General features: G+C 39.8%; 1 protein-coding gene across 9 annotated transcripts in view; it reads right to left on the bottom strand.

Annotated features, from left to right (window-relative positions):
* Window positions 1–27,857, bottom strand: part of CELF2 (CUGBP Elav-like family member 2) — a 786,847-nt gene that overhangs the window by 304,659 nt on the left and 454,331 nt on the right. Inside the window, exon 1 of one of the 9 annotated variants that reach the window (XM_019738194.2) lies at window positions 5,251–5,448. The exons of 6 other annotated variants lie outside the window; for them this stretch is intronic. In XM_019738194.2, coding sequence (XP_019593753.1) covers window positions 5,251–5,303 — 53 coding nt within the window. In that variant the 5' untranslated portion in view covers window positions 5,304–5,448. Of the gene's footprint in view, window positions 1–4,777; window positions 4,933–5,250; window positions 5,449–27,857 lie in introns of those variants that run through there. 2 more of the 9 variants (XM_019738196.2, XM_019738199.2) reach the window with 2 other exon arrangements.

The raw sequence follows: 27,857 nt of genomic DNA on the forward strand, positions 1-27,857 counted from the left end.
AGTTAGCCAGGGAAGGAGTTTGGCTGAGTCTGGAGTTAGAACCACTCCCAGTATGAGCTGTGTGTCTATCGAACCACCACATCACCTCTCTCAGTCTCGGTTTATCTTTAAAATGGAAATAACTGAACTGCTACTAACTCTTGGATATCTGTGAGTATTAAATTAGATAAAAGAAACCACCTAATGTCATGCTGGGCATAGAGAAAGTAGTTAATACATTTTGGTCTTAGTCCTTACCTCCAATCTTAACACTCCCCACCACCCCCATCTTTGTTTAATCCTGGAACTGGCAGGTGGGGAGGAAAAGAGAAAGCCAGTCCTAATCATATTGTCCTGTAGCATTAAGGTTTCCACTGGCACATCTACATCTAAGGCCAGCAGCCTACACCACGGGCAACAAGAAGGTTCTGGTTTATGGACAGCAGGCATTGAGCACCAGAGCCTGGAATGAGGGCACCATTCCCTTTTATTAAGTCCGTTTCCAAAGACAAGATCAAAATGAGTCCTAAGTTCTGCCACCAGGAACTCATACTACCCACCCCCAAGTCTATGTGTTTTCACTTACAGAGGAGCTCCCTAAATCATCTCTGAATAAACAGTAAGCCATTTCACAGAACCCACAAGAGAGCTGGGGCCCCAGACCAAGGTATTCAAAAAGCATAATGGGACACAGACTAAGCCACTGCGGGGCCCACAGCCCTTGTGTTACTGAGATAGATGGCTTCGGGGCGGTGGGGGGTGGGGGGAGGCATGTGATTCCATGTCTGCCTCAGGCTCACTGTGCCCCTTCTGGTCGGTCACACACCAGCTGGAAACCAGCAATGCCATCCGTAGGTTTCGGCAAAGAGTTTTTACTGACTGCAGCTGCCATCTTTCTCAAGATAGGGATTTTTAAAAACCCCGGATATTATAGGTGTATCAGCCTCATAACCTCAAACCTCAAGCTCTTCTCAACTATCCCAACAAAGTTGGTGGAACCAAATGATTTTACAGGAAAATTCTGATTCTTTTTCCCTGAGGGCATGCTGGCTAGTCGGGCTGCACAAATGCCAGTGATTGATCAGAATGCAAGCAGCCAGTAAGGCGAGGGTCAGCTCGGAATGGGCGGAGGTGGCAGCCCGAGCTGTCCTGTGATACATGTCACCATGGGCTGGTGTCACCCTCTCCCCACAGGTGCCATTTCCTGTCAACCCTGATGTTCTGGACTACAAGAAAATGTGCTTGGGATCAGACACACAGTGAGAAGAACACCATGGAGAAGACAAACATAGCTGTATCCAATAATCTCTAACAACATCATAGGAAGCAGAAGACAGCGTTTGGGAACAAAGTGTACTTCATCCCAAATCAGGCTTAACTAGCACATTTCTGAGTTGAGTGGAGATCCAAACACACACACACCCCACACATGCATATCTGGCTTCCATCACCGTCTGATCTCTGTAGACTGGTACCACGTGATGGGAAAGGTGCTACAGCTCTAGGACACTTCATTTTGAGCCTTAATGGCCTACAACATTAAAACCTCACATATGCTTTCCTTCCTTGGACACCCTCTTCCAATGTCAGTTAACTGAAATGCCACAAACGTTAATTCTCTCCAAACCTACAGAATAAAAGTCACTGTGAGTTCAGCAAAACTCCCAAAGCCAATAAACATTAGAGAGGCAATCAATAGTTTTATAAAAAAGGAGATTCCCCCAGGAATTACCAAAAAGTGGAAAGAAATTCATGAAGACTAATAAGGATGGTTGAAGGCATGACTGCAACTGAATGGACTGTACTTGTTACTGTTCAAAAAGGTGCAGAAAAATGTTCTGGAGAGGCACAAGATGCCACTAACCAACTACATTCTGCCAATAACTTTTACAGAAATCTCTACAGAAGAACCTAAGTTGGGTATTTCTAATTTCCTCACTACCATGATGCCACCAAATCAAGGTATGTTTTTCATGTACAAATCCTGACCCCTTGAGTGGAGAGCAATCATTCCCACACAACACTCTTCATTTGCATTTTATCTTTCTTTTCATCATCCTAGGTGTTTCCAGGGCTGTGAGGAATGAACTTTCCATCAGCCACACTTTCACCTAATTAACCCCCTGATTACAATAATTAGTATTGATTCCCTCTTGGAATGACTTCCTAGGCGTTCAAGCACAGTCTGTACTTGCTACAAAGTTCCAGATATGAATATTAATCAAATGCTCTTCTTTGCTTTTCAGCCCCAAAAGGATATTTTGCAATGTGTACACTCATATTTTAAAAAATGAAAACTGGTCAGGTTTCATTTTAACAGAAAAAGGATTACTAAAGCACTGAGGTCCCGGAGCCCAGCCTGTGGTCTGCTGAACTCATCTATGTGGGTACCCCGGGGGCTCGTGCGTGAAGGGACTTGGGGTGCCATCATTACTCTATTGAAAGAAGCCATTTTCCCAGTTTGAATCTTTTGCTATTCCTTTTCTGCAAGTCTGGACTCAGAATTAAAATTTACTTTGGTATTTGTTTAGGTCACTATTGAGGGGATCACCGCACATAGAGGCTGATGGCAGGTCAGAGATTACATATCTTGTTACTGTCGTGGAAATAGATGTAGACAAGTTTGCTGACTTCAAGCAATCTCTACCTGCCCCATCAGGCTAAAGGAAAAGATGATCCGTATGTGGGATACTGGAATGGGGAGGCAGGGGCTCTCTGAATTTTAGCTGGTAGTGCATCAAACCACAGGCGAAGCAAACAAAGTGAGAAGGGATTTCCCTTGTTCTTGGACCTAAGACCACCTAGAAATCCAAGGGAATAGCTCATAGGTAAATAATTATAATTTAGTCAAAAATACAGCATGGAGGTTCCCAAGTTATATCTTCATTCGAGCATGATACTGACAGCTATCTAGGGAGCATAGGAGACTACTTTTCTTCCAAACCACAAAAAATTGCTTTGCAACCCTTATTTTGGAATAAAAATTCCACATGAAAGCAGAATCCAGGTGTGCTGGTAGCAGTGGGCTAGCTTCAGTTATAAAGCTTCACCAATTACCTTTTATGAGCTCCTCCTAAAAGCAATTATTGGCATACCCGATGCAGTGAGCAATTCAGATCCCATCGGAAGTAAGAGAATATAATAAGTCTGCATTTAAAATCCATTCTATTCACAATGGATAACTGTTAAAATATCATTTTACCACAGATACGTTTTGGGTCCACTCAGGCTCTGAATATATTGTCCATAGAAAAATCGGTATTTGAGAAGGCAATTTATTTAGCCTGTAACATTAATTTTAATTATTCTGAATTAAGTATTTCATAATATTTCAACTTAAGTTTAAAAAAATGAAATGTGTGTCCAAACTCTAAAAAATAGTTGTTTCATAACTGTGTTTTCATAAGGAATACATTTTCTTCCTTATTTATTGGTAACATCACTAATTTGAACCACGATATAATCCAAAAGGAAGTATTTGTAACTAAACCTTATTTAAAATTTTGCCCTTTAAAATGATTCCCTTCCTATTTTTAAAAATTAGGTCCTTAATCTTTCTCCATAAATTTACTAACATTTTTCAATAGCTGGCACAGGCATCTAATTAAAGCAAAACACTAAAATGTTAGCTAAAATATATTCTTTATGGAAACCAACCTCAATGAGATGATTTTCATGTAAATCAATTACCAGTTAACATTTTAGGACCAGTCCTTTTATATCTAGTGTGAGAACAAAAATGGTTTCAATATTTGAGAACTTCGAAAGGAATTTTTCCATTTTCTCTTTTTGAAGTCTCACTGTTTCACCTTAGAAACCAATGCTTATTTTATAAAAAGAAAAATTTTTGAAGACATGAGGAATGTTTGCCTTGCATAGAAATGCATTTATGAGCACATAACCATATATCAAAAATTAATGCATTCCATAGAGCCCTTTAACTTAAGAACTTAAAGGCTACATATAGTAATAGTTTCAGACCAAAATTAGAAGGGCAAAAGTTCTCATGTGTCCTTGAATTTCTAAACTGTTTGTCTACCTGGATGCCAAAAGGGGAGATAGAGACTAGACATTATAATTTACTTAAACCCAGAAACGTTCCCCGTAACTTCTCTCTCATGCTGTATTCCGTAAGTCCACCAACTAGGCAAATTTAAAATCCCCAAGCATAAATACTGTAGAGGCATGTCTGATCATAAGGTATTTGTCAGAATGATAATGGTATTACAAGCAGTCTCAATCAATACATTTCTTTCTGTAGTTAACGGAGAGGTGAGCAATAAATCTCTAACTCAATCCAACCAACATAGCTACAAAATGCAAAAAGCTCTACGAACAGCAGATAGTAAAATTTTAAATGCACAAAACCACAAACAAGCAGTTCTAAAAGCTCTTCATTCTGTATAGTCTATACAAACAAGATTATAGCAGATAAAAAAGGGTGTTGAGAAAAAAAAAAAAGCAAGGAAAAAAAAGCAGACATGCATTAAGCTAGTTTGACAGCTCCATTGTTCAACCGGTCCCATTGTCAGACCCAAAGATGTATTCAGTGCTACAATGTCTGCTACCAAATAAACAAAAGACTACATTTTTCAAAGCAGGATGCCAATTCTCTCATAATTCTTTCTCTGCTTTCCGAAAGGTCAGTGTTGGCTTATTCCTGGTACGCGAAAGAAACCTAACACAGATGCAGGAAACAAATATTTGCTTTCGATACACAGGGACCCGGGACGCCATGCATGAACAGAGGTCCTTAAACAGGTACACATTTTGGCACACAGGATAAAGTGATCCAAACCTGGTAACACAGAAGGACTATCTAGGTAGGCTAAGTCCAGATTAGAGCGGTATTTGGAACGCAAGTCTAATATGGGGTCTCCTTAGCTCCTTTTTCGGTGATTATTCCATGCAGAGTGCATAATAATGAAAGAGGCTTAGACATTGCAAAGGAAAAGACAAACCGAGAGCCAGAGTCAGAAGCTTTAAAATGAGCCACTGGCCACTCGCAAATCACAGCGAGCAAAAACATGACATGCTTTCAAAAGGCAACTCGTGCAAATCGAACTCGCACACAGCAGTTCTCTTCCTTTCCCTCATTTGCTCTCTTTCTTCCAATCTCTTAGTCTTGATTTCCTTTCCCCCTCTCTCTAGATTCCCTTTTTTTTCCCCTTCTAAGATAAGGAACCCACTTGCTTTAGACCATGATTATTGTCTCAGCCAGCTATGGAAACGAGAAAAGCATACGTTAAAACAAAGGACACCACAACATACCTTAAAAGCAGCTCCTCATTTCTCATAGTAACAGCGGATTTGGGACAGCGCATGCTTTCTACACTGATAACAGTGATAGTCTCAACAAAGCCAGTTCAGAAGTGCGCTCAAACATCAATGCCACAGTAGCTGTTCACTAATGCACGCGCGCTCTCTCTCTCTCTCTCTCTCTCTCTCTCTCTCTCTCTCTCTCTCTCTCTCTCTCTCCCCACTCTCTTCTCTCATCAAATTCTGAATGGTGGAGCCAAGGGGCTCCCGCAGATTCACTAGGTAGAAATAATCCTCTCTGACAAGTTATGTTGTCTAGGCATATTTTTACATTAATACATTATACTGCCTATAGGGGTCTTGTCTGCATTCACTCAAGCCTGGTGTTAGTGCCCCTAATTATCAAAGAAAAATAAGGAACTCATTTACCTTTCTCTTATACGTTTAATAGCAAATCCAGTTTCACACTTGCTTTTTGCTATCAACTGTCAGCAAACATCACAGATGACTAAGAGAAGATGTGGAAAGGTCGGAGTACTAGAAAGCATTTTGGCTTCTCTTTTCTGGGACACTGAATTCACAGCTGGATTCATCAATTCCTCTCCTCTTGTCCTGAGGAAGAGTGACAAGGTCAAGACCTTTAGCCACCCCCACTCCCCACCCCCATCATGGAATCAGAGGACAGAGATTGGGGAACCTGGAAATAGTTTAACTCTGTGGGCACCAGACGTCCTGCCCACAGAGTTAAACTATTTCAGGTCGCAGCCATCATGCACCTGAAGCAGGGCACCTAAGGAGGTAGGCGAGGGAAAGGTTGTTTGGTCACCTTGAAATTCTGACAGTGCAGCATCTACCTCAAAAGACCAATTAGGTGCTCTTCTCCAAAATAAGAAAACCCTGCTTCCTGTCTTCATTATACTCACCAGGCTTAGCATATAGTTAGCCAGGAAAATACACACTGTACTTCTGTTTATTGGAATTAGAAGAATTCCGTGCAGATCAGCCAAGTAAAACAGCTAGTCAAACACACACAGAAAAGACAAGATGCTACAGACAACATAGTCAAGCATCCAAAAGGCACCATTCCAGGAGGTGTGTGCTTACAGGAAGCCCAAAATGCTCTCATGCTGGATGGACAACACAGAACACAGCCTGAAACAGGCCCGGACCACTGAGTACTGATTTCCGCCCTCCCAGTCTAAAAACCACGCACCTATTTAACTCAACCAGGCCCCTGAGTACTAATAACTGGAGTTAAAGCATTTGTGGGAATCGTAGTGTGATGGGGAAAATGATGGTATGCTCTGTTTCTTTCCTATTTGAAGATGGGGAATACACCGTGATATCTTGCTACATCTCTGACCTCTGAACTTAGTCTTGACCCACAGCTAGGGAAATGGAGACATGCTGGAGGGTGATGAAGGTGCTTTAATCTCTATGGCACAGTCACCTTGCTTAGATTATCACTTGGACTGAGGACAGTAAGCCATGGTGACTGATAGCAGACTGATAGCAGTCACCATAGCTATTTCTGGATGGCAATAAGAAAACATGATGGATAACTTGACAAAGGTCAAATCATGAAATCAGAGTGCTGTTGCTAAAGCAGCCATATGTTTCCATTTCCTCCCTTCATTATCGAATATGAAAATTACAGAGTGAATATATGAAAATGAATGACCTTGCCAGGCAAAGACAGTGCATGCAATCTAAGATGCTGTTGATGGAGAGAAGCATCACGTGAAAGAGCTTAGAACCAGAGAGACAGTGGAGATAAAGGGTTTGAGCCAGTCCCCTGGGGACTTGTGGTTGGCGCAGCAGTCACTTCACCTCTCTATAGCTCTCTTTGCCCCAGAAGTTAAATAGGGGTGACAAATGCTAATATGTTTGCAAGTACCTAAACAGTCTGTAATGAAACTTGGGTGTGTTCCGTCAGTCGCAATATTAATAAAAAGTGGAATGAGTAGACTGCTATCGGCCATGGTTTGGTCTGTTAAAGAAAGGTAAAAATATGTTGCTCAGACAGAAATTCCTTTTCTTAATACTTCCATCCAATTTCTATTGGGCCTGAACTACCAGGCAAGCACTAACATATAACAATAACATGTTTGCTTATTCATAAATAGATTCTTGGCATAGGAAGACAGTGCTCCAGTGTATGGGGCTATTCCTATTATGAAATGAATTACGGGTGCACAGAAGTAAGGAGTGAAATGGAATCAAACCATTAAATATTTTATTTTCTCTCTACTTCCTTTTTAGTCTAGGGACCTAACCAATGAGAAAGTTATAGAGCTAAGAGTTTAGTACTTGTCCAAACTCCACTGTGATGACAGATTGAGGGTTTTACATCCACTAGTTGTACGTGCTAAACTAGTGGTTATAAAATGAGTGGATAGAAAGAAGTATGTTATTTCCAACATTTACATACTGTATTGAAGGTTTTTCATTCCAAATTCACACTGGATTCATCTTTGTACTTCTTAATCCATCCATAGAACATATTGGAACTTGGGCAAGAGGACTATAGTTGACCCTTGCACAACAAAAGTTTGAAGGGTGTGGGTCCACTTATATGTGGATTTTTTTTTTTTCAATAAATACACACAGTATTATAAATGCATTTTCTCTTCATTATAATTTTCTTAATAACATTTTTTTTCCTCTGGCTTACTTTATTGTAAGAATACCGCATATAATGCATGTAACATACAAGATATGTGTTAATCGACTATTTATGTTATCAATAAGTCTTTTGGTCAACAGTAGGCTATTACTAGTTAAGTTTTTGGGGCATCAAAAGTTATATGTGGATTTTTGACTGTGCCTCTAACATGCCCCCGTCCACCTGCCTCTCCCACTCACCACATTGTTCAAGGATCAACTGTATTTTATTTTCAAAATTACTTTATGTAGTTTCCTTAACAAATACATGGGGAAAAAAGACACCTTTTCTTCTAATCCAGGCATTCAGTTGGCACAGCACATAACACGTAGAATTCCTTACATGTCATTGTGTTTTAAATTTCAAGACCTTTTCACATTTAGCGGCTCATTTAATCCCCATAACAACACGTGGGGTGTGCAGTGTGGGTACTGTTATCTTCTGGGCTGAAAAAGTTCAAGTGCAGAAAGATGGAGTGACTTGCCCACTGTTGGTACAATACTGACCAAGAGTGGGGGCTCAGCCTACACCCCTGGACTGCGTCCTTTCACCTGCACTGCAGTGCGATCCACACTCCCACCTTACCAGGGGTTTACAGTCACCCCAGGCAAGGCATGGCTATTAAGTGTTCAGTGTAATGAGAACCTCACATTCTCTAATGTGGAAGTAATAAGCTTAGAGGACAGATAGTAAGTCAATGCAAAATTTATGTAAGGGTTATGTTTTGGCTAGTAGTATTTTTCATTATCTATCTAAACTTTATTTCAAATGAAATAAACAGTCGATTAACTCATATTATATACTGTATTCTTACAATAAAGGAAGCTAGACGTAAAAATGTTGTGAAGAAAGTTGAAACTAGACAAACTAAGCACTTTGGGGGAGAACTTTATTATTATTTTGAGGGGTTATCTGCAATAGCAGTTAATTTTTAACAATCCTGATTATTACTAACCTTGGTTTGTAGGGAACATTTTTCAAAAGGATTCTAGTGCTAATTGGCAAAGAAGAAAAAAACCTGTTTATCTCAAAGCTCTCTATATCCAAAAATATGTTTTTAACAACATAAATTAAATGTTTAGCTAGTAAAGCAAACTTAGTGAGAGAAAAACTGGAAAAGTACTGCAAGGTGAGGCTATGAGGATGAGATGAGAATCAACTAAATTTCTTGTTCTAAAAACATTTTAAAGGTAAATTATATGTGCGTTTATATATTGTAGATAATTCCTACATAAAGCTAAATTTCTAAATGCAACAGTAATGACTCTAACTTTTTTCTGCTTCCAATGCCTGTCCTGTCTTCACATTTTGACATGTACGTAGCCAAGGTAATAGAAAGCGCCATTTCTATGGAAGTGTGTAATATGAAGTATGCTAGATATGTAAGGTCGGGAAGTACAGATTGATTCCTTCTTTGATGAAGGATAGGATACGACAAATATCTAGCCTGCCTCTCACTCTAAAAGAACAATTCTGAAATCTAGACGTACCAAGGACATTAAATACATTTACTTGTTAGTTTCAGATACTATCTTCATCTCTTTGGGCTGCTGCAACAAATCACCATAGACTGGGTGGCTTGTAAACAACAAGCATTTATTTCTCACAGTTCTGGAGACTGAGAAGTCTAAAATCAAGGTGCCAGCTTGGTCATGTTCTAATGAGAGCCCTCTTCCTGGTTCATAGCTGCCACCTTCTTGCTGTGTCTTCACATGGTGGAAGCGGCAAGGGAACTCCATGGGCTCTCTTTTACTATAACAGCACTAATCCCACTCATGAGAACTCTGCCCTCTTGACCTAATTATCTCCCCCAAAGCCCTACATTGTAATTCCATTGCATCAGGCATTAGGATTTCAACATATGAATTTAGGGGAGCAGGGGGGCACCAACATTCAGACCATAGCAGACACCAAGAATTGCCAGGTTTAATTAAGAAACATACCATATCATTATGAAAGATTTGAAAGGAAAGAATTCATGAAGTAAATATGAAGCAATGCCAAGGTCTATAAGAAATGGATTTCTAGCACGCTCAGAGAGTGACACATAGTAGGTGCTCTGTAAAGTTGATAAGTCTGTGTGTGAGTGGATGAATTCTCACCCAGAGCAGGTATCAAAATTCTTCTGACCAGCTTTGTCAGCCTCAGAGGAAGAGTTTCTATGGGTAAACGAGGCATGACAGTGACGTCTGCACAATACGTGACAGGAGCTGGAATAAATGGAATAAGGGACAATCCTGTTCTCCAGACTGCAGTGCTCCCCGCTTGCCCGGAGGGGAAGCCCCTTCAAAGCCAAAAGGACACAGGTATCACAAATCACAACCCGAAACATAAAACTGACAGTTGGCTTAAAGTAAAACCTCAGCAGCGTTAGTAAAGAAAGAGTTTGATGGTAATTTGAGGACCTCCGTAACATGAGTTCCTCTCACTTGAGCACTCAAAAATCACCTCCAAGTCACACTTTAGAACCAGGAGGCCGCTATCCCAGTAACGAGTCCATGGGTCCTAACTTCCAGACAGACATTCCTTCCACAAGCTGTGGGACTACTCACTCACTTTCAAAATGGAGATGTTTACTAGGATGAGGGGGCATGGGGATAGTAATTGGCAAGAATAATTGTAAAGACCCTTAAAATTATGAAGTGTCATCTTTATCCATAAGAAGGTGTAAATAAGAAACCATAAAGTACTTAGAGCTCAAAGAAGCTACTTGAAAATAGGCACTACATGAATTTAATGGGTATGATTATAAAGAGCAATAATGACTGCTTGTTATAAAGGAAAGGAGTTATGAAAACAGATACCATGCAGTGGGTTTGGAGAACTCTTTCTGTGTAGGTAGGAAAAGGTCCGTTAAAGACACAGTGAAGAAAGTAAAGGATTTCCCACAAAAATAGAACCATAGTTGATAAAATAACTAACTTGGTCTGTGAACTCTTCCAACTTAGCAAATAACATGTTCACAATTGAGAGGTTATTTTTGGCCTAATGTTTTGCCAAAAGTCACCCTTGGGCAGATGGGAAATCTTGAAAAGGCCACAGGTGACTATATATAAGTTAGGCATGAACATTTGCATGGAAGATGGGCCAAGTTTATTACTGCTATTTTTAAGACAGACTCATGCACATGACACAGCTGCCTCTCTGCCTGCGCAAACTGGCATGTGGGAAAGGTTCCATAACTTGACTATTATCCATGATTCCTCCATGGACATGTAGAGTTTGGTGCACTTGTAGATCCCTCTTTCTTACTGGTTTTGATCCTAGGCAATCCTAAGAGGTCAAGAGCACAAGTATAGTGAAGACCATGGGTGGAGTAGACAAGTCTTCCTTACATGACGGTGAGACCAAGATGGGGGTTGACATGATTATGTGACAGAGATGCAAGAGAAATCCAGATGGTCTGGGAAAGATGCCTTCAAAACAGCTACAACACGTTCACGGCCCTTAGAGAATATGCAGGTGCTTTAAATGTTAAATTTCTGTGTATATCATTCTCTGAAATTGTTTACTTACTTACTTGTTTATTATCTCTTTCCTGTCTCTGAACCTAAGTTGCATAAAAGCAGGGACTTACTCCATTTTATCACCACTTTAGAACAATGTGTGGCATATGGTAGACACTTAATAAACATTTGTTCAGTTGCTGGGTTTCTCCGTGAAGCATTCTTCTTGTTAAGTGACCCAATCTCAGTGGCTTACAGCTATATAACACAATTTACGAAAAACTTGTCATGCTCAACTGTGAGCAGTCATGAGTCTAGGATGGCTAAGGGACAGAGAGATTAGAAAGGTTTTGTCTTTGAGGACTTTACAGATTTGTTGAGGAGGAATGATATGTTTGTTGTTTTAATGTTTTTTGAACTTTAAGGCACCCATATGGGTGCATAGAAAATAAAGTGATAAGTGCGTACAGTTTCCTCATTACTTTCCATAGTGCCAAAGTTTGGAGTTGATAAAGGGCAGGCAGGTAGGACTGGGCATTGAAAATGAAATGAATAGACAAAACTTTTAGAATTAGGGGCAATACAAGTCGGAGGGAGATTTTCGTGATCTCTTGGAAAATGCCAGTGTCCTTATGAGCAAGGAACAAGAATGAGAAGTCAGTCTAATTTTTGCTTCATTCATTTTCAGGAACAGATCTCTCCTATGTGCTGACCTTTTCAGTTTACGGTGCCATAGCTCCAAAACTTAGTTAGATCGTTCCTTTCTCCCAAGGAAGTGCTGCTTACTCCCCTCTCACCTCACTGGGGTCCCTAGAGGTCCACAGCAAGTTATCCTCTTACTAGTTCCATCCCCTGCCTGCTATTAAAAACAAAGCAAGGATCCGGATCAACATGGAGGTATGAGGCGAGCCGTCTTTAAAGCTCCCCTGGAATTTACAACGAATCGAACAACAGAAACTCCACAAAGGACTCCCTGCACAGCAGACAGGCAAGACGAAGAGGCCCACTACCAAAATCACCTACAGGTGGGAGAATCGCGCAAGCAGGGGAGGAGGAGGAAAGGGAGAAGTGTGGAGACGGAGCCCCGCGGGCGCAGGACACAGACCTAGCTCAGTGCTCCGAGCTCGCTGCTTCCCGGAACTACCGCGGCTGCAGGAGAGGGAAGAACTCAGACTGTAGGGCTCTGCTTATGACCCACAGGGCTGAGGGGGCAGCATATAACACGGCTGAACCAATAGCTCACAGCAGAGACCTCGGAGAAAAGACTGAGGGAAGAAGGCTCAAAACGGTGGTTTAAGCCCTCACTGCCGAGCATAGAACAGAAGCCTTAGGCACTGAGATAGCTGCCCCCTCTCTACCCTCCCAGAGCTCGCCCCGCCCCCACTTGCCCGGTGCTAGAAGCGGAACAGTAGCAGTGTCAGATCAAAAGAACAGAATATTTGCAGTTCTGAGAACAGTGGACCGCAGACACAAATTCACAGCCCAACTAGTTCCGGCAAAGGGGAGGGAGCTGTGGAAGCAGGACCGACTGTGGTGGTGGTCGCCGCCATTGCTCTGGGCCACCTCTCACAACTCACCCCGCCCCTGGCACCACCTATCTGGGCGGATCCCTGCAGGAGTAAAAAGAATTGCTGAAACATACGGACTCTGAATCTGGAGCTGGACGAGCTTTGGAACATCAAAAGCTTTCCGCATACCCACTGGGACACTGCACCCTGTGACCTAGACGAACTATTAACAGAGGAGAAGCCCATCTCCCAGGGAATCCCCCCATTGTGTGAGAAGCTGGAATAGTGCAGAGAAAACATAGCACTACCATGTGGGAGAAGAAAAATAAGCTGCAGTTGGAGAAAAAATAAAACATTCTACCAACAAGTACTGGAAAACAAAACAAAGACCTCTTCCTATCAACCTGTTCCAGAAGCCACTCCTGTAGATATCTAGGAAGAGAAATAGTAAACCAGTAACCGCCATGAATAACCAAGGCAACAAGACAGCTCAGAAAGACAGTGAAAAGTCTCCAGAAAAGGAACTTCAAGATATGGAAATATGTGACTAAAATGACAGAGAATTCAAGGTTGCAGTTCTGAAAAAACTCAACTAGATGCAAGAAAACACAGAAAGGCAGTTTAATGAATTCAGAAACACAATCAAAGAACAACATGAGCATTTTATGAAAGACACTGAAATTTTAAAAAAGAACCAAATAGAATTTCTGGAGATTAAGAACTCAATAGAAGAAATAAAGAATGAAATAGCCAGCTTAGGTAGTAGAGTTGACCAGATGGAGGAAAGAATCAGTGACATCGAAGATAGAAACCTGGAAATTACACAGATGGAAGAAGAAAGAGACTTGAGACTTAAAAGAAATGAAAGAACTCTACAAGAACTTTCTGACTCCATCAGAAAGAGCAATATAAGAATAATGGGCATACCAGAAGGAGAAGAAAGAGAGAAGGGAACAGAGAATATATTCAAACAAATTGTTGATGAGAACTTCCCAAACTTGTGGACAGAACTGGATCCTCGAATCCAAGAAGCAAATAGAACATGTAATTACCTCAATCCCAACAGGCCTTCTCCAAGGCACATTGTACTGAAGCTGTCTAAAATCAATGACAAAGAATCCTCTAGGCAGCCAGGGAAAAGAAGACGGTAACCTACAAAGGAAAGCCCATTAGATTATCATCAGATTTTTCAGCAGAAATTCTAAAAGCCAGGAGGGAGTGGAAACAAATATTCAAACTATTGAAAAAGAGAAATTATGAGCCAAGAATAATATACCCAGCAAAGATATCCTTTAGCTATCAAGGAGGAATAAAGACCTTTCCAGACATACAGAAGCTGAGGGAATTTTCTAATACATGACCTGCACTACAAGAAATACTAAAGGAGGCTATTTGACCACCATCAACAGGGACAATTTGTGGCAACCAAAACATAAAAAGGGGGAGAGTGAAGGCCTGAACCGAAATATGGGAATGGAGAAAGTAAGCGTGCTGAAGAAAATGGAATACTCTAAATATCAAACTTTCTTTTACATAAACTTAAGGGTAACCACTCAAAAAAAATCCAGAACTGAAATATATACTGTAATAAAAGAAGAAACAGAGGGAAACATCATAGACTACCACCACACAGAAATAATAGACAACAACAAAAAGGCAAAGAAACAATGGAGACACAGCCTTACCAGAAAACTAAAGATAGAATGACAGGAAATCCTCACATATCAATAATCACCCTAAATGTAAATGGACTGAACTCACCAATAAAAAGGCACAGAGTAGCAGATTGGATCAAAAAACTAAACCCAACCATATGCTGTCTCCAAGAGACACATGTCATTTACAAGGACAAGCATAGACTCAAAATGAAAGTTTGGAAATTGACACTCCAAGCAAATGGTACCAAGAGAAAATCAGGTGTAGCCATAATGATATCAGATGAATCAGACTTCAGGGTAAAAAGATAACAAGAGACAAAGATGGACATTTCATAATGGTGAAGGGGACTATACAACAAGAAGACATAACAGTCATCAATATTTATGCCCCCAATCAGGGAGCACCAAAATATACCAAGCAACTACTAACAGAACTAAAGGGAGAAATTGACCAAAACACAATTATACTAGGGGACTTAAATACATCATTGACAGCTATGGATAGATCATCCAAACAGAAAATAAATAATGAAATAGCAGCCCTAAATGACACATTAGATGAAATGGACATAATTGACATTTATAGAGCACTTCATCCTAAAACATCAGACTATACATTCTTTTCTAGTGTACATGGAACATTCTCAAGGATAGACCATATATTGGGACATAAAATCAGCCTCAGCAAATTTAAGAAGATTGAAATCATACCAAGCATATTCTCTGATCACAAGGCTTTGAAACTGGATATCAACTGCAAAAAGAAAGCATGGAGATTAAACAACATACTTTTAAAGAATGACTGGGTCAAAGAAGAAATTAGAGGAGAGATCAAAAGATACATAGAAACAAATGACAATGAAAATACATCCTACCAAAATTTTTGGGATGCAGCGAAAGCAGTTTTAAGAGGGAAATTTATATCATTACAGGCCTATCTCAAGAAACAAGAAAACTCCCAAATAAATAACCTCATGTTACACCTTAAAGAACTAGAAAAAGAACAAGTGAAACCCAAGGTCAGCAGAAGAAAGGAAATAACAAAAATCAGAGCAGAACTAAATGAAATAGAGAACAAAAAGACAATAGAAAAAATTAATGTGACAAAGAGCTGGTTCTTTGAAAAGATTAACAAAATTGACAAACCCTTGGCTAGACTCACTAAGATAAAAAGAGAGAAGACACTAATTAACAAAATCAGAAACGAAAAAGGGGAAGTTATCACGGACACCACAGAAATACAAAGGATCATCCAAGAATACTATGAAGGACTATATGCCACCAAATTCAATAACCTAGAAGAAATGGACAAGTTCTTAGAAACATATAGCCTTCCAAGGCTGAACCATGAAGAACTGGAAAATCTAAACAGACCGATCACCAGTAACGAAATTGAATCAGTCATCCAAAACCTTCCCAAAAGCAAAATCTGGGACCAGATGGTTTCATTAGTGAATACTACCAAACCTTCAAAGAGGATTTAATACCAATCCTGCTCAAACTCTTCCAAAAAAATCAAAGAAGAGACAGTACTCCCTAACTCATTTTATGAGGCCAACATTACCCTGATACCAAAACCTGGTAAGGACAACACAAAAAAAGAAAACTACAGACCAATATCTCTGATGAATACAGATACAAAAATCCTAAACAAAATTCTAGCAAATTGAATACAACAATGCGTTGAAAAGATTATTCATCACGACCAAGTGGGGTTCATCCCAGGGGCACAAGAATGGTTCAACATCCGCAAATCCATCAACGTGATACATCACATAAACAAAATAAAGGACAAAAATCATATGATTATATCAATTGATGCAGAAAAGGCATTTGACAAGATTCAACATCCATTTATGGTTAAAACACTTAATAAAATAGGTGTAAAAGGAAAGCACCTTAACATAATAAAGGCCATATATGACAAGGCCTCAGCTAATCTCATAATTAATGGTGAAAAACTGAAGCCCTTTGCTCTATGTTCAGGAACACGACAGCACTGTCCCCTATCACCTCTGCTTTTCAACATAGTGTTGGAAGTCCTTGCCAGAGCAATCAGGCAAGAGAAATAAATAAAAGGCATCCAAATTCAGAATGAAGAAGTTAAATTGTCACTCTTTGCAGATGACATGATGCTATATATAGAAAACCCTAAAGACTCCACCAAAAAGCTATTAGAAACAATCAACGAATACAGTAAATTTGCCGGCTACAAAATCAACGTACAAAAGTCCATTGCATTCCTATATACTAACAATGAAATCTCAGAAAAAGAAATACAAAAAACAATTCCTTTTGCAATTGCAGCAAAAAGAATAAAATACCTAGGAATAAACTTAACCAAGGATGTGAAGGACCTATATGCTGAAAACTATAAGACATTTTTGAAAGAAATTGAAGAAGACACAAAGAAATGGAAAGACATTCCGTGCTCATGGATTGGAAGAATCAACATAGTTAAAATGGCCATATTACCCAAAACAATATACAGATTTAATGCAATCCCCATCAAAATCTCAATGGCATTTTTTAAAGAAATAGAACAAAAAATCATCAGATTTGTTTGGAACCACAATAGACCCCGAATAGCCAAAGCAATCATAAGAAAAAAGAACCATAATGGAGTTTTCACACTCCCTGACTTTAGCTTGTACTACAGGGCTACAATAATCAAAACAGCATGGTATTGGCAGAAAAACAGACACATAGACCAATGGAATAGAATTGAGAACCCAGAAATAAAACCACATAAATATGGACAGAAAATTTTTGACAAAGAAGCTAAAAACATACAATGGAGGAAAGACAGCCTCTTCAATATATGGTGCAGGGAGAATTGGATAGCCACGTGCTAAAAAATGAAACTGGACTGCTATCTGTCACCATGTACCAAAATTAATTCAAAATGGATCAAAAACTTAAGCATAATACCTGACACAATAAACTGTATAGAAGAAAACATAGGTACCAAACTTATGGACCTTGGGTTTAAAGAGCATTTTATGAACTTGACTCCAAAGGCAATGGAAGTAAAAGCTAAAATAAACAAATGGGACTATATGAAACTTAAAAGCTTCTGCACAGCAAAAGAAACCATCAACAAAATAAAGAGGCAACCAACTGAATGGGAGATGATTTTTGCAAACAGTGCCTCCGATATGCGGCTAATATCCAAAATATACAACGAACTCATGAAACTCAACAACCGAAAAACAAACAACCCAATTGAAAAATGGGCAGAGGACCTGAAGAGACATTTCTCCAAAGAGGACATACAAATGGCAAATAGACATATGAAAAAATGCTCAACATCACTAATCATCAGAGAAATGCAAATCAAAACCACAATGAGATATCACCTCACCCCAGTCAGAATGGCTATCATCAACAAGACAAATAGTAACAAGTGTTGGAGAGGCTGTGGAGAAAAAGGAACCCTCATACACTGTTGGTGGGAATGCAGACTGGTGCAGCCATTATGGAAGGCAGTGTGGAGGTTCCTCAAAAAATTACGAATAGAATTACCATATGACCCAGCAATCCCTCTCCTGGGTATCTACTCGAAAAATCTGAAAACATTTATACATAAAGACACGTGTGCTCCAATGTTCATTGCAGCTTTGTTTATGGTGGCCAAGACATGGAAACAACCAAAATGTCCTTCAATAGATGAATGGATAAAGAAGTTTTGGTATATATACACAATGGAATACTATTCGGTGGTAAGAAAAGAGGATATAGGAACATTTGTGACAACATGGATGGATCTTGAGAGTATGATGCTAAGCGAAATAAGTCAGACAGAAAAAGCAGAGAACCATATGATTTCATTGATATGTGGTATATAAACCAAAAACAGCAAAAGAACAAGAGAAATAAATGAGAAACAAAAACTCATAGACACAGACAATAGTTTAGTGGTTACCAGAGGGTAAGGGGGTTGAGGGTGGGAGATGAGGGTAAGGAGGATCAAATATATGGTGATGGAAGGAGAACTGACTCTGGGTGGTGAACACACAATGGGATTTATAGATGATGTAATACAGAATTGTACATCTGAAATCTATGTAATTTCACTAACAATTGTCATCCCAGTAAATTAAAACAAACAAACAAAAAAAACCAAAAAAACCCAAAAAAACCACAAAGCAAAACAGTAAACATTATTAAACGCCACACTCATTCCCTTAAGTCAGTTCCTAATGAGATGTATCCTCACCTGTAAAAGTCCATTAATTTGATTCTGTTTTACATTGCAGGGATAGACATTAAACATCACTTTGACTTCTCTATTCCTATATGTATATATGTATATATGTGTATATATGTATATGTGTGTCTGTGTATACATACGTGCGCAAGGTCTGACAATTAAGTTTGCAAACTTGTTACAACAATGTAACCTTTTTTTGATATCAGAGGGATTATCCATTATGAATTTGTACTAACTGGACAAACAGTTAACCAAGTTTATTATTTGGAAGTGCTGAAAAGGCTGCGTGAAAAAGTTAGATGACCTGAATTTTTTCCCAACAACTTATGGCTCTTACATCACGACAATGCACCAGCTTACACGGCATTGTCTGTGAGGGAGTTTTTAGCCAGTAAACAAATAACTGTATTGGAACACTCTCCCTACTCACCTGATCTGGCCCCCAATGGCTTCTTTCTTTACCCACAAACAAAGAAAATATTGAAAAGAAGACATTTTGATGACATTCAGGACCTTAAGGGTAATATGATGACAGCTCTGATGGCCATTCCAGAAAGAGTTCCAAAATTGCTTTGAAGGGTGGACTAGGCCCTGGCATCAGTGCATAGCTTCCCAAGGGGGGTACCTCGAAGGTGACCATAGTGATATTCAGCAATGAGGTGTGTAGCACTTTTTCTAGGATGACTTCACAAAGTTAATTGTCAGAACCTTGTATGTGTGTATGTGTGTGTGTGTGTGTGTGTGTGTGTGTCTGTCTGTCTGTCTGTCTGTCTGTGTGTACATACATATTGTTATGGTGTAGATAGAAAATGTTCTAAGAACATGACTAAATCATGATCTTCAAAGGAAAGTTCCTAGAGGCCACAGGGGTGATGGAGATGAGGCACGAAGTAGCGTGCAGCCATGGGAGGAAGGACATGGCATTCCACAGTGAACACACTGAGCCATGAGAGATTCTAAAGCAGTTTGAGAAAGGTAACTTTGGTGTCAGTATAGAGCATGAACTTAGAATAAGGAAAAGTGTGGAGTCAGGGAGGCAGTGGGGAGGTTACGGTACAGGTCACAGACTATGCGGCCTGCGAGATCACCTCTATTCGAAGCCCACTTGTTAGCCTTGTTCGAGACACTTCATATAAGATTAAATCACTCCATTATCAGAGCAATCCAGCCAATCTATATTATTGCCCTCATTGTACAAGTGAGGACGTCGGGGGCCTGGGCAATGAAGAAAGTCCCAAACTGACAATTCAGTAAGTGGCAGGGATGAGAGTCGGGCTTAACCCTCTTCATTATTCCATATTGTCTAGGCATTAAATTCTGGAGAGAGGCAAGTGGGTAAAAAAAGTTATTTTAATGGTAGAATCATTATATAAACAACTGAATAGGCAGATGGATAAAACAGAAGAGTTAAAAATAATTCTTATATTTTTAACATGGATAGTTTGAAAAATGATGACACTGCTAACTGAGATGGAAACGCCCCCAAAAGAATAAAAAAAAAAAAAGAAGGGAGGGGCAAAATAGGGTAGATGGGGAGATAACTGATTCCACAGGGGATACACTGAGGTTGACATGCCACAGGCAGGTCTTCTGAGTAGAGGTGGCAGCTAGAACTATGGCATGGATGAGACCAGCCAGAAGAGTACTGATAGCACAAAATGAGAAATAAACCAAGACCAGAACCCCAGGGCAAATCAAAAATTGAAAAGGCAAAGAAAGATGCTCTAGTGAAAAGAGACCAAACACATCACTAAAGGGCTTCAACTTAGCTGGAGAGAGAAAACACGCACATCAAATTCCGAGCTACCTTGCTATGTATGATCTCATGAATTATTTGTTTAGATGCTAAATGAAGAAGTAGGGCAGTACAAATAAAAGGCAGGAGGGTTCAGAAAGTTCCAGGAATCAGTTGGGAACTGGAACTAGAGGGCAGCTTAGTTTGAAGAGGACGCAGGCCTCCATCCTTGCACCGAGCTTATAGCTCTTATGCTTCCAATAGGCTGGTTGTATCCAACAGTTCAACAGGGCAACAGCAGAAGTCAATTTTAAAGGCATCTGTGGATTTTACCTGATAAGGATTCCAGAAGTTATCAGGAACTATAAACGCAGACTTTGACAACACTTCCTGGGTCAACTGTTTTATACTCTTTAGAGAAATTATATGCTTAGACAGAAGTACCCATAAGTATGTTCACAGTGGGAACATACCTGTGCAATCAGTACCTAAATCATCAAAACCTCTGTCTGTTTGTAATTCCATAACCAAAGTGTGATTTGATGAACATAAATATATAGGAACTAGAATGCTTGTGAGTAAAAATTTCTTGGGAGATAATGAGAGTCAGTTGAACAATACTTTCCCTAGAACCCACCTACTTTTCGCCACCTACACTATCCTGATTCAGACTCTCATGGTTCCTAGGAGTCTCTCTATCTCCAGTTTCGTTGGCTCTGACCCATGCTACACATTTCCACAGAGTTACATCCCTGACACCGAAATGCGGTCATAGCTGTCTCCTGCTCAGAACCCATCAGAGCTTTCCCCCGCCCTGAAGACGAAGTCCAAACCACATGGAATGGTTTCTAAGACCTACTGACATCGCCATTCTCTTTTCATGGGTTTTCTCACCTGGCACACTACTCACTTTGCTCTGTGAACCTTCTTCATGTCCTCACATACCTGATTTCTCCTGCCTCTGCACTTTTGTTCATGCTGTTTCCTACTCCTGGATAGCTCTCCTGGTGATCCGCCCCCCGCCACGTCAGATTTATTTCTGTATATTCTGCAGGACTAGGTTTAAACAACAAGTGCTGAGGACTAAAATGGTGCTTGAAACTACTTTCTGGATGGCTGGCTGAATACATGAATAAGTAGAAGCCATCAGTAGCAAAGGAGATACAAAGATGTCAGTTAAAAAAAAAAAGTGATTAAACATATCAACCACACCTTTTTCTTTCTTTCTTTTTGGAGGGACTACAATATTACTTATCTAACATTGAATTCAAAATAGGTACTGGTCATGGACCCTGCCCTCACGAAATGTATGATGTATGATCAAAACATATCATACGTCATACATTTCGCGTACATTTAATTTAAGTGAATGCTTAAATTAAAAAAAAAATACAGCTAAAGACACAATGCCATTAATCTCCCTCAAAATACTCTGCCTCACTTCAAACACACTTTATCCCATTGTTCTTGTCACTTTCTGAAGCAGTTCTGTGAGTCCTGTTTCATGAGTGTCTTTAGTTCCACTGTTGTGGCTGCCTCCATGTCCTGAATTGATTCAAAAAATTTTCCTTTCATGGTCATTTTGACTTTGGGGAAGAGCCAGAAGTTGCACGATGCCAGATCTGGTGAAGAAGGTGGATGAGGACACACTGTGATGTTTTTAATTGACAGAATGGAGCCTTTCCATTGTGATCACAAAACAAGTGAATGCTCCTGCTGAGTGCCATCCAATGAAAAGGCAGCGATCTTCAATACAGGAAGCGGCATGTCAAACTTAATGTGTGGCAAATTTCAACTTGTTTGGTGCAGTCAGTTGGGTATGAGCTATGGTTGAGAGAAGGTGTGTTTTAAAGTGTGCCATAAATCATCCTCCATCATGACAATGTTCTGTGTCACACATCGCTTCTGGTATATGGCAATTTCTGTCACATACAAACATTACGGTGTGTCCTCATCCACCTTATTCACTGGATCTGGCACCATGTGACTTCTGGCTCTTCCCCAAAGTCAAAATGATTCAGGATATCGAGGCAGCCACGACAGCACAACTAAAGACACTCATGAAAGAGGACTTCCAGAACTGCTTCAGAAAGTGGCAAGAATGATGGGATGAGTGTGTTCGAAGTGAGGGGGAGTATTTTGAGGAGGAATAATGGCAATGTGTCTTTTACTGTAATAATTTTTTAATTTAAACATTCACTGTATTTGTTGATCACACTTCCTCTGATCCTATTAGAAATACAGGACTTACCCATACGAAGCAAAGGATAATAATACAGTGTCTACTGCTGGATATTTTATGAGCCATAGGAGTTCCAAGGAAGGAGAGATGATAAGAGTTGGCTGAAGTAATCTAAGAGTCTTTCACGGAGGAATAAAACTTGATGGAATCTGGGAGTATGCTGGCATTTGGAGAGGCCATGGAGGGAAAATATGAGGACACTCCAAGCAAGGGAGACCAGCCTGAGGATAATTTACGTGGGAGACAGTGAAAGGGAAGTCTGAATAGAATAGCACAAGTATTGACAAATATGGGAAAATAAACAAAACTAGGAAGAGTGAGGCCAGACTGTGAATCTTGTAAGCTGAGCAAAGGAATCTGGATTCAACATAATAAGCGATTGGGATTCAGTGCAATTTCTGCATCAGTAAATGAGAATCCTCTCCAAGTACGCCAATGAGAAAGTGAGAAACATAGCTAGTAGCTGATAGGTAGGCCATGACATTTCCAACCAAACATAAACAACTCCTACAGAATATAAAAAATATTCAGACTTTGACATCGTGGGAGAACAAGAGAAAGACAAAGACATTGCAACTGCAAAAATAATGAAATATCCCCTACTTCCAACTGCTGATTTCCCAATGACGACTCTAGCTCTGCTTTAATCTTCCTAATCTCTAGATAAAAACTCCCAAGATGCTCTGGCTGCTCTAACAAAATTACTGCAAATTGGGGGGCTTAAACAATAGAAATCTGTTTTCTCACAGTTCTAGAAACTAGAAGTCCAAGATCAAGATGTCATCAGGTGGGTGTGGTTTTTCCTGAGGCCTCTGTCCTTGGCTTGCAGATGGCTGCCTTCTCTCTGTGTCCCCACATGGAATTTCCTCTGTGCACTTATCACCCTGGTATCTCTTCCTCTTCTTCTAAGGTCACCAGTCCTACTGGATCCAACCCTTAGGGCCTTACTGACCTTAATTACCTCCTTAAAGTCCCTATCTTCAAATACAGTCACATTGTGAGATACTGGGGGTCAGGACTTCAGAATATGAATTTCTGGTGGGGGAAGCTCAATTCAGTCCATAACAATACAATGCTACCTAAAAACACCCAATCGAGAACTGATGTCTGCTTCCGTAAAAACTTCCTAGCATGCTCACAAGCCCTATATTTCTATATCACACCCTTCCCCACTTCCTTGTTCTAAGGCACCCCATCATACCCCTGGTGTGCATGCTACTTTGCTGCAGCAAGTTAAATAAACCCAACTTTGACTTGGGGTGTGTTCCTGGTAGCTTTGGTTGTTGGGGTTCCACTCCAGGAGCTTCCATATTCATGAGCCTTACCTTTCCCATGACTTGTGCCTGCCTAAATTGATATTCCTCCTTCTTGGTTACTTCTGTTCATCCTTAAAGATTCAGTTCAAATATCACCTTCCCTGAAAACTTCCTGATTTATTCTTTTCAGTAGTAGAATCGGATTTCCCTTGTGAGAGCTCTGTAATGTGTCAATTTGGCTGGGCTGACCTACATTTCCCAGAATTCTCTTCCATTAATTTCTGGTTTCTCCCTCCCTCCCTTTCATGTTTCTGGTGAAGGTAAGCCACAAGGGAGAGTCCTGGCAGAGGTGAAGGACAGAAGGGGAACAACTGCCATTTTGTAGCTCTCACTCATTGTTGCTATTGCCCTGGGCCTGCAGCTGCTCTGCCTACCGCTCATCCTCCCTGACCGTCTCTGATTTCTGGGCTATGTGTGCATATTTACCTCTGTCACCAAGGTCCCCAAGGTAGAGGCAACAAAATGTGTTTCAGTTCATCCTTGAGGGGTTCCAATTTGTGTTTTTGGGTTCTAGTCTGCCCTCGATCTCCCTCACTTTACATCTATCTTCTTTGCTTGATTATTTGGCTGGCAGATGTCCACTTCCAGCATTGGATGCAGAGAAGGAAACCTTTACAGAGACATCCTAACATATTGCCACAGCTGTGCAAAGTCAGATTCCTGTAACAACTGTCTATCTGTCATATATCATCTGTCTGTCTGTCTATCTATCTATCTATCTATCTATCTATCTATCTATCTATCTATCTATCTATCTATCAGTTTTCTATCCATTAGTTATCATCTGTCTTCTATCATCTACCTTCTTTCTATCATCTATCTATCATCTATTTTCTATCTATCTATCCATCCATCTAGCATCCATCTATCTATCCTACCGGCTCTGCTTCTCTGATTAAACCCTGACCGATATATCCCTCCTCTGAGATATGTCTCTGTACTTTCTCAAAACCTTAAATATACTTCTTTTATTCCATTTATCATACTTCATTGTCACAATTTGTGTGGTAGATTAGATTATCTTGCCAGTTCTTCACGCCCTCCCTCTATCATGTGACCTTGTAGTGGGTGGAATATATTTCCCCACTTCACTGACATTGTGTTTGACTATGTGCCTTGCTTCAGATGTTAAAAAGTTGCCGGCATTATATTAAATGTGCTTGTGTGGATTTAATTTGGGTTTTCACGCTCTGTGCCCTACCTGGCATGAGAAAAGAATGCCCCAGAGAATCTTCTGCCCCTTCCACCTGGGCCTCAGAACAAATACACATGGAGTAGATCTGAGCCCAATCCACAGTCTGGAGGCAAGCACAGCTGACTAACAGCCTGAAAGACAGCCTCCCAACCTAGACCCGCCAAATTACAGTTGACCTGCAGACTCACGAGTGTAAGAATAAGTGTGCATTGTTACAAGCCTCTGTACTGTGGAATCATTCACATGCAGGCTTATTGCAGCAACGGACTAAATTACCTTCCCTTTCTGTGCTCCAATTAGAGGGCTGGCTCCTTGAGACTAGGGACCATGATGACAATTTCCATTTCTCCAGTGCCTGCTAAGAGGCCTGGTACATAGCAGGTGCTCAATAAATGTTTGCTGCATTCTAGAATAAACAAATGATCCGTTGATCAAAGAACTACACAGGGAGAGCGCACAAGGGGTGTTTGGAAGAAAAAACTGACAGAGGTACATTAAATGGAAATGAAGGAAGCGAATCTGGAAGCGAGTGTAACCAGAATGTGATCCATGCACAGTCACGCGATAAAAAGTTACTTACTGCCTTTTATTCTCAGATGATCAGATGGTCAAAAGGCCATGGAGGTTCCTTGTGACTCCAGTAATATTTGAAGGGCATCTTTTTGTACTCTAAACTCTCATGAGTCTTTGGGGGCAGCTGGCAATGACAGCTGTAGTGTCTGTCTGTGGCTACGGGCAACATTATGGAAACTGACAAAAGATGAGCAGCCTAAACCTCCTCCAGTAGAAAAACAACAAGAAAACAAAATTTCCGGGAAGTAAAACTTTCCTCCTCTTCCCTCAGGTGACCTTGGCTTTGTGTAATCATCTAATCTGGTGTGGTCAGTTTATGGTAGCTCTGACCCATTGATTGGTTTTTGGTTTTTGTTGTTGTTGAAAGGCTGGTGTGACAGCATATCTGAAGCTCCCAGCCTGGTCACCGAAGGTCTGTGCAGCCTGGGCAAACACACTTGGAAGATGAAAGCAGGTCTCCACAGCAGTAGTCCTCCCAGTGAGACAGTTGTCACATTCCTTTAGAGCTTGTGTCATGGGCTTGTCACTAGAATTGCTCCTTACGAGACACAGCTTGAAGGATGCCAAATTCATTAGTGTCTGCAGGTGAACTTCTCAAATATTTTTCTTACATTGAACAAACCACACACACACCCATACCCACCCACCCACCCACCCACACACACACACACAGCTCAAGATGATGCTGTAAACACCTGTTCATTTCTATTTCTATAGTTGAAAAAAGCATTTCCCAGGAATGTTTAAATGAAGGCTCGGTGGCAGAACATCTGCAAAGCCATCAGGGTTGTAAAAGCCACTGGAAACACAAACTGCCCCAAATGATACCCAACCCATGTTGACATATGGAGAAACATTTGTCAATTGGGATGTTTGTGAGCAATTTACTGAATCCTACTTCCAGGCTGCTTTGGGTGAAACGTGTTTTATAACAATTTTGTATCCAAATACCTCTTGAAAATAATTGTTTATTTTAGCCATTATTTAGCATCATGCTACAAATAAAATTTACCAATATAATACTATACTGAATTTCCACTAAGTGTGTATTATACTATTAAAGCTTTACTATTAAAATTAAAATGTTCCTAATTTAGATACCATTAACTTAGATTTAGTGATAATTTGGACATAGATTGTGATTCCTTTAAAAATAACATTTGTTGTCTTTAATGATTATGAAAGCTATTCATGTTCACAATATTGCTTGGAAATATAGATAAGTATAAAGAAAAATGATCACCACCTAAATCTGACTAGAAAAAAACATTGTTTAACTTTTGGTACATTTCCTTTTAATCATTTTCAATGCAGATACTTCACCTTTTTATATAAAATTGGGTTGTACTGATCATCTAGTTTTTAGTCCTTCTTTTAAAACATGAGCCATTTTTCTCCCATAAGTAATGATATTTGAAAAAACGTTTTCCAAGGATTACGTTATTTCATTTTACTGATTTACTGGTCCTATAATTTATTTAATCACTTCCCTAAGATGAGATATTAGCAGTATTTCTAGATTTTTACTTTTATATGGAACGTTGAGATGAAAACTCTTAAATATGAATGTTGTGGGCATTTCTGATTTTCTGCTGAGAAGAGAATGATGTTAAATCTTAAATATTGTTAAGATTTATTGCACTGGCAATGGCTGATACTCATCCACAGGACAAGAGTGCATGGCTGCCATTCTCACAAACACACTGACTCCTCCTTAATTTTAAATGTTCAAATGTGAGGAGTGAAACATGTAACCTCACTGTTTTATTTGCATTTCTTCCTAATGAAGAGGAATATTTTCCCCCAATGTTTACTGTCATTTATCTTCTTTTATGACTGGTCAGATTACATGCCTTAGCCATACTCTGAAGATTTTTGAACTGAGTTGTAGCCATTCTATATATACTTCTGTAGTTTAATTCTTTGACAAAAAACACACCAAGATTTATAAATTTATAAATTTTCCCAAGATCATCATTTACTTATAATTTTTACAAATATTTCTGGTACTGAATTTGAAAAATTTTATATAATTATTTCTATTCTTTCCCTTATCATTTTACTTTTT

Source organism: Rhinolophus sinicus, linkage group LG02 (assembly GCF_036562045.2).
Source record: "Rhinolophus sinicus isolate RSC01 linkage group LG02, ASM3656204v1, whole genome shotgun sequence".
Classification (NCBI taxonomy): domain Eukaryota; kingdom Metazoa; phylum Chordata; class Mammalia; order Chiroptera; family Rhinolophidae; genus Rhinolophus; species Rhinolophus sinicus.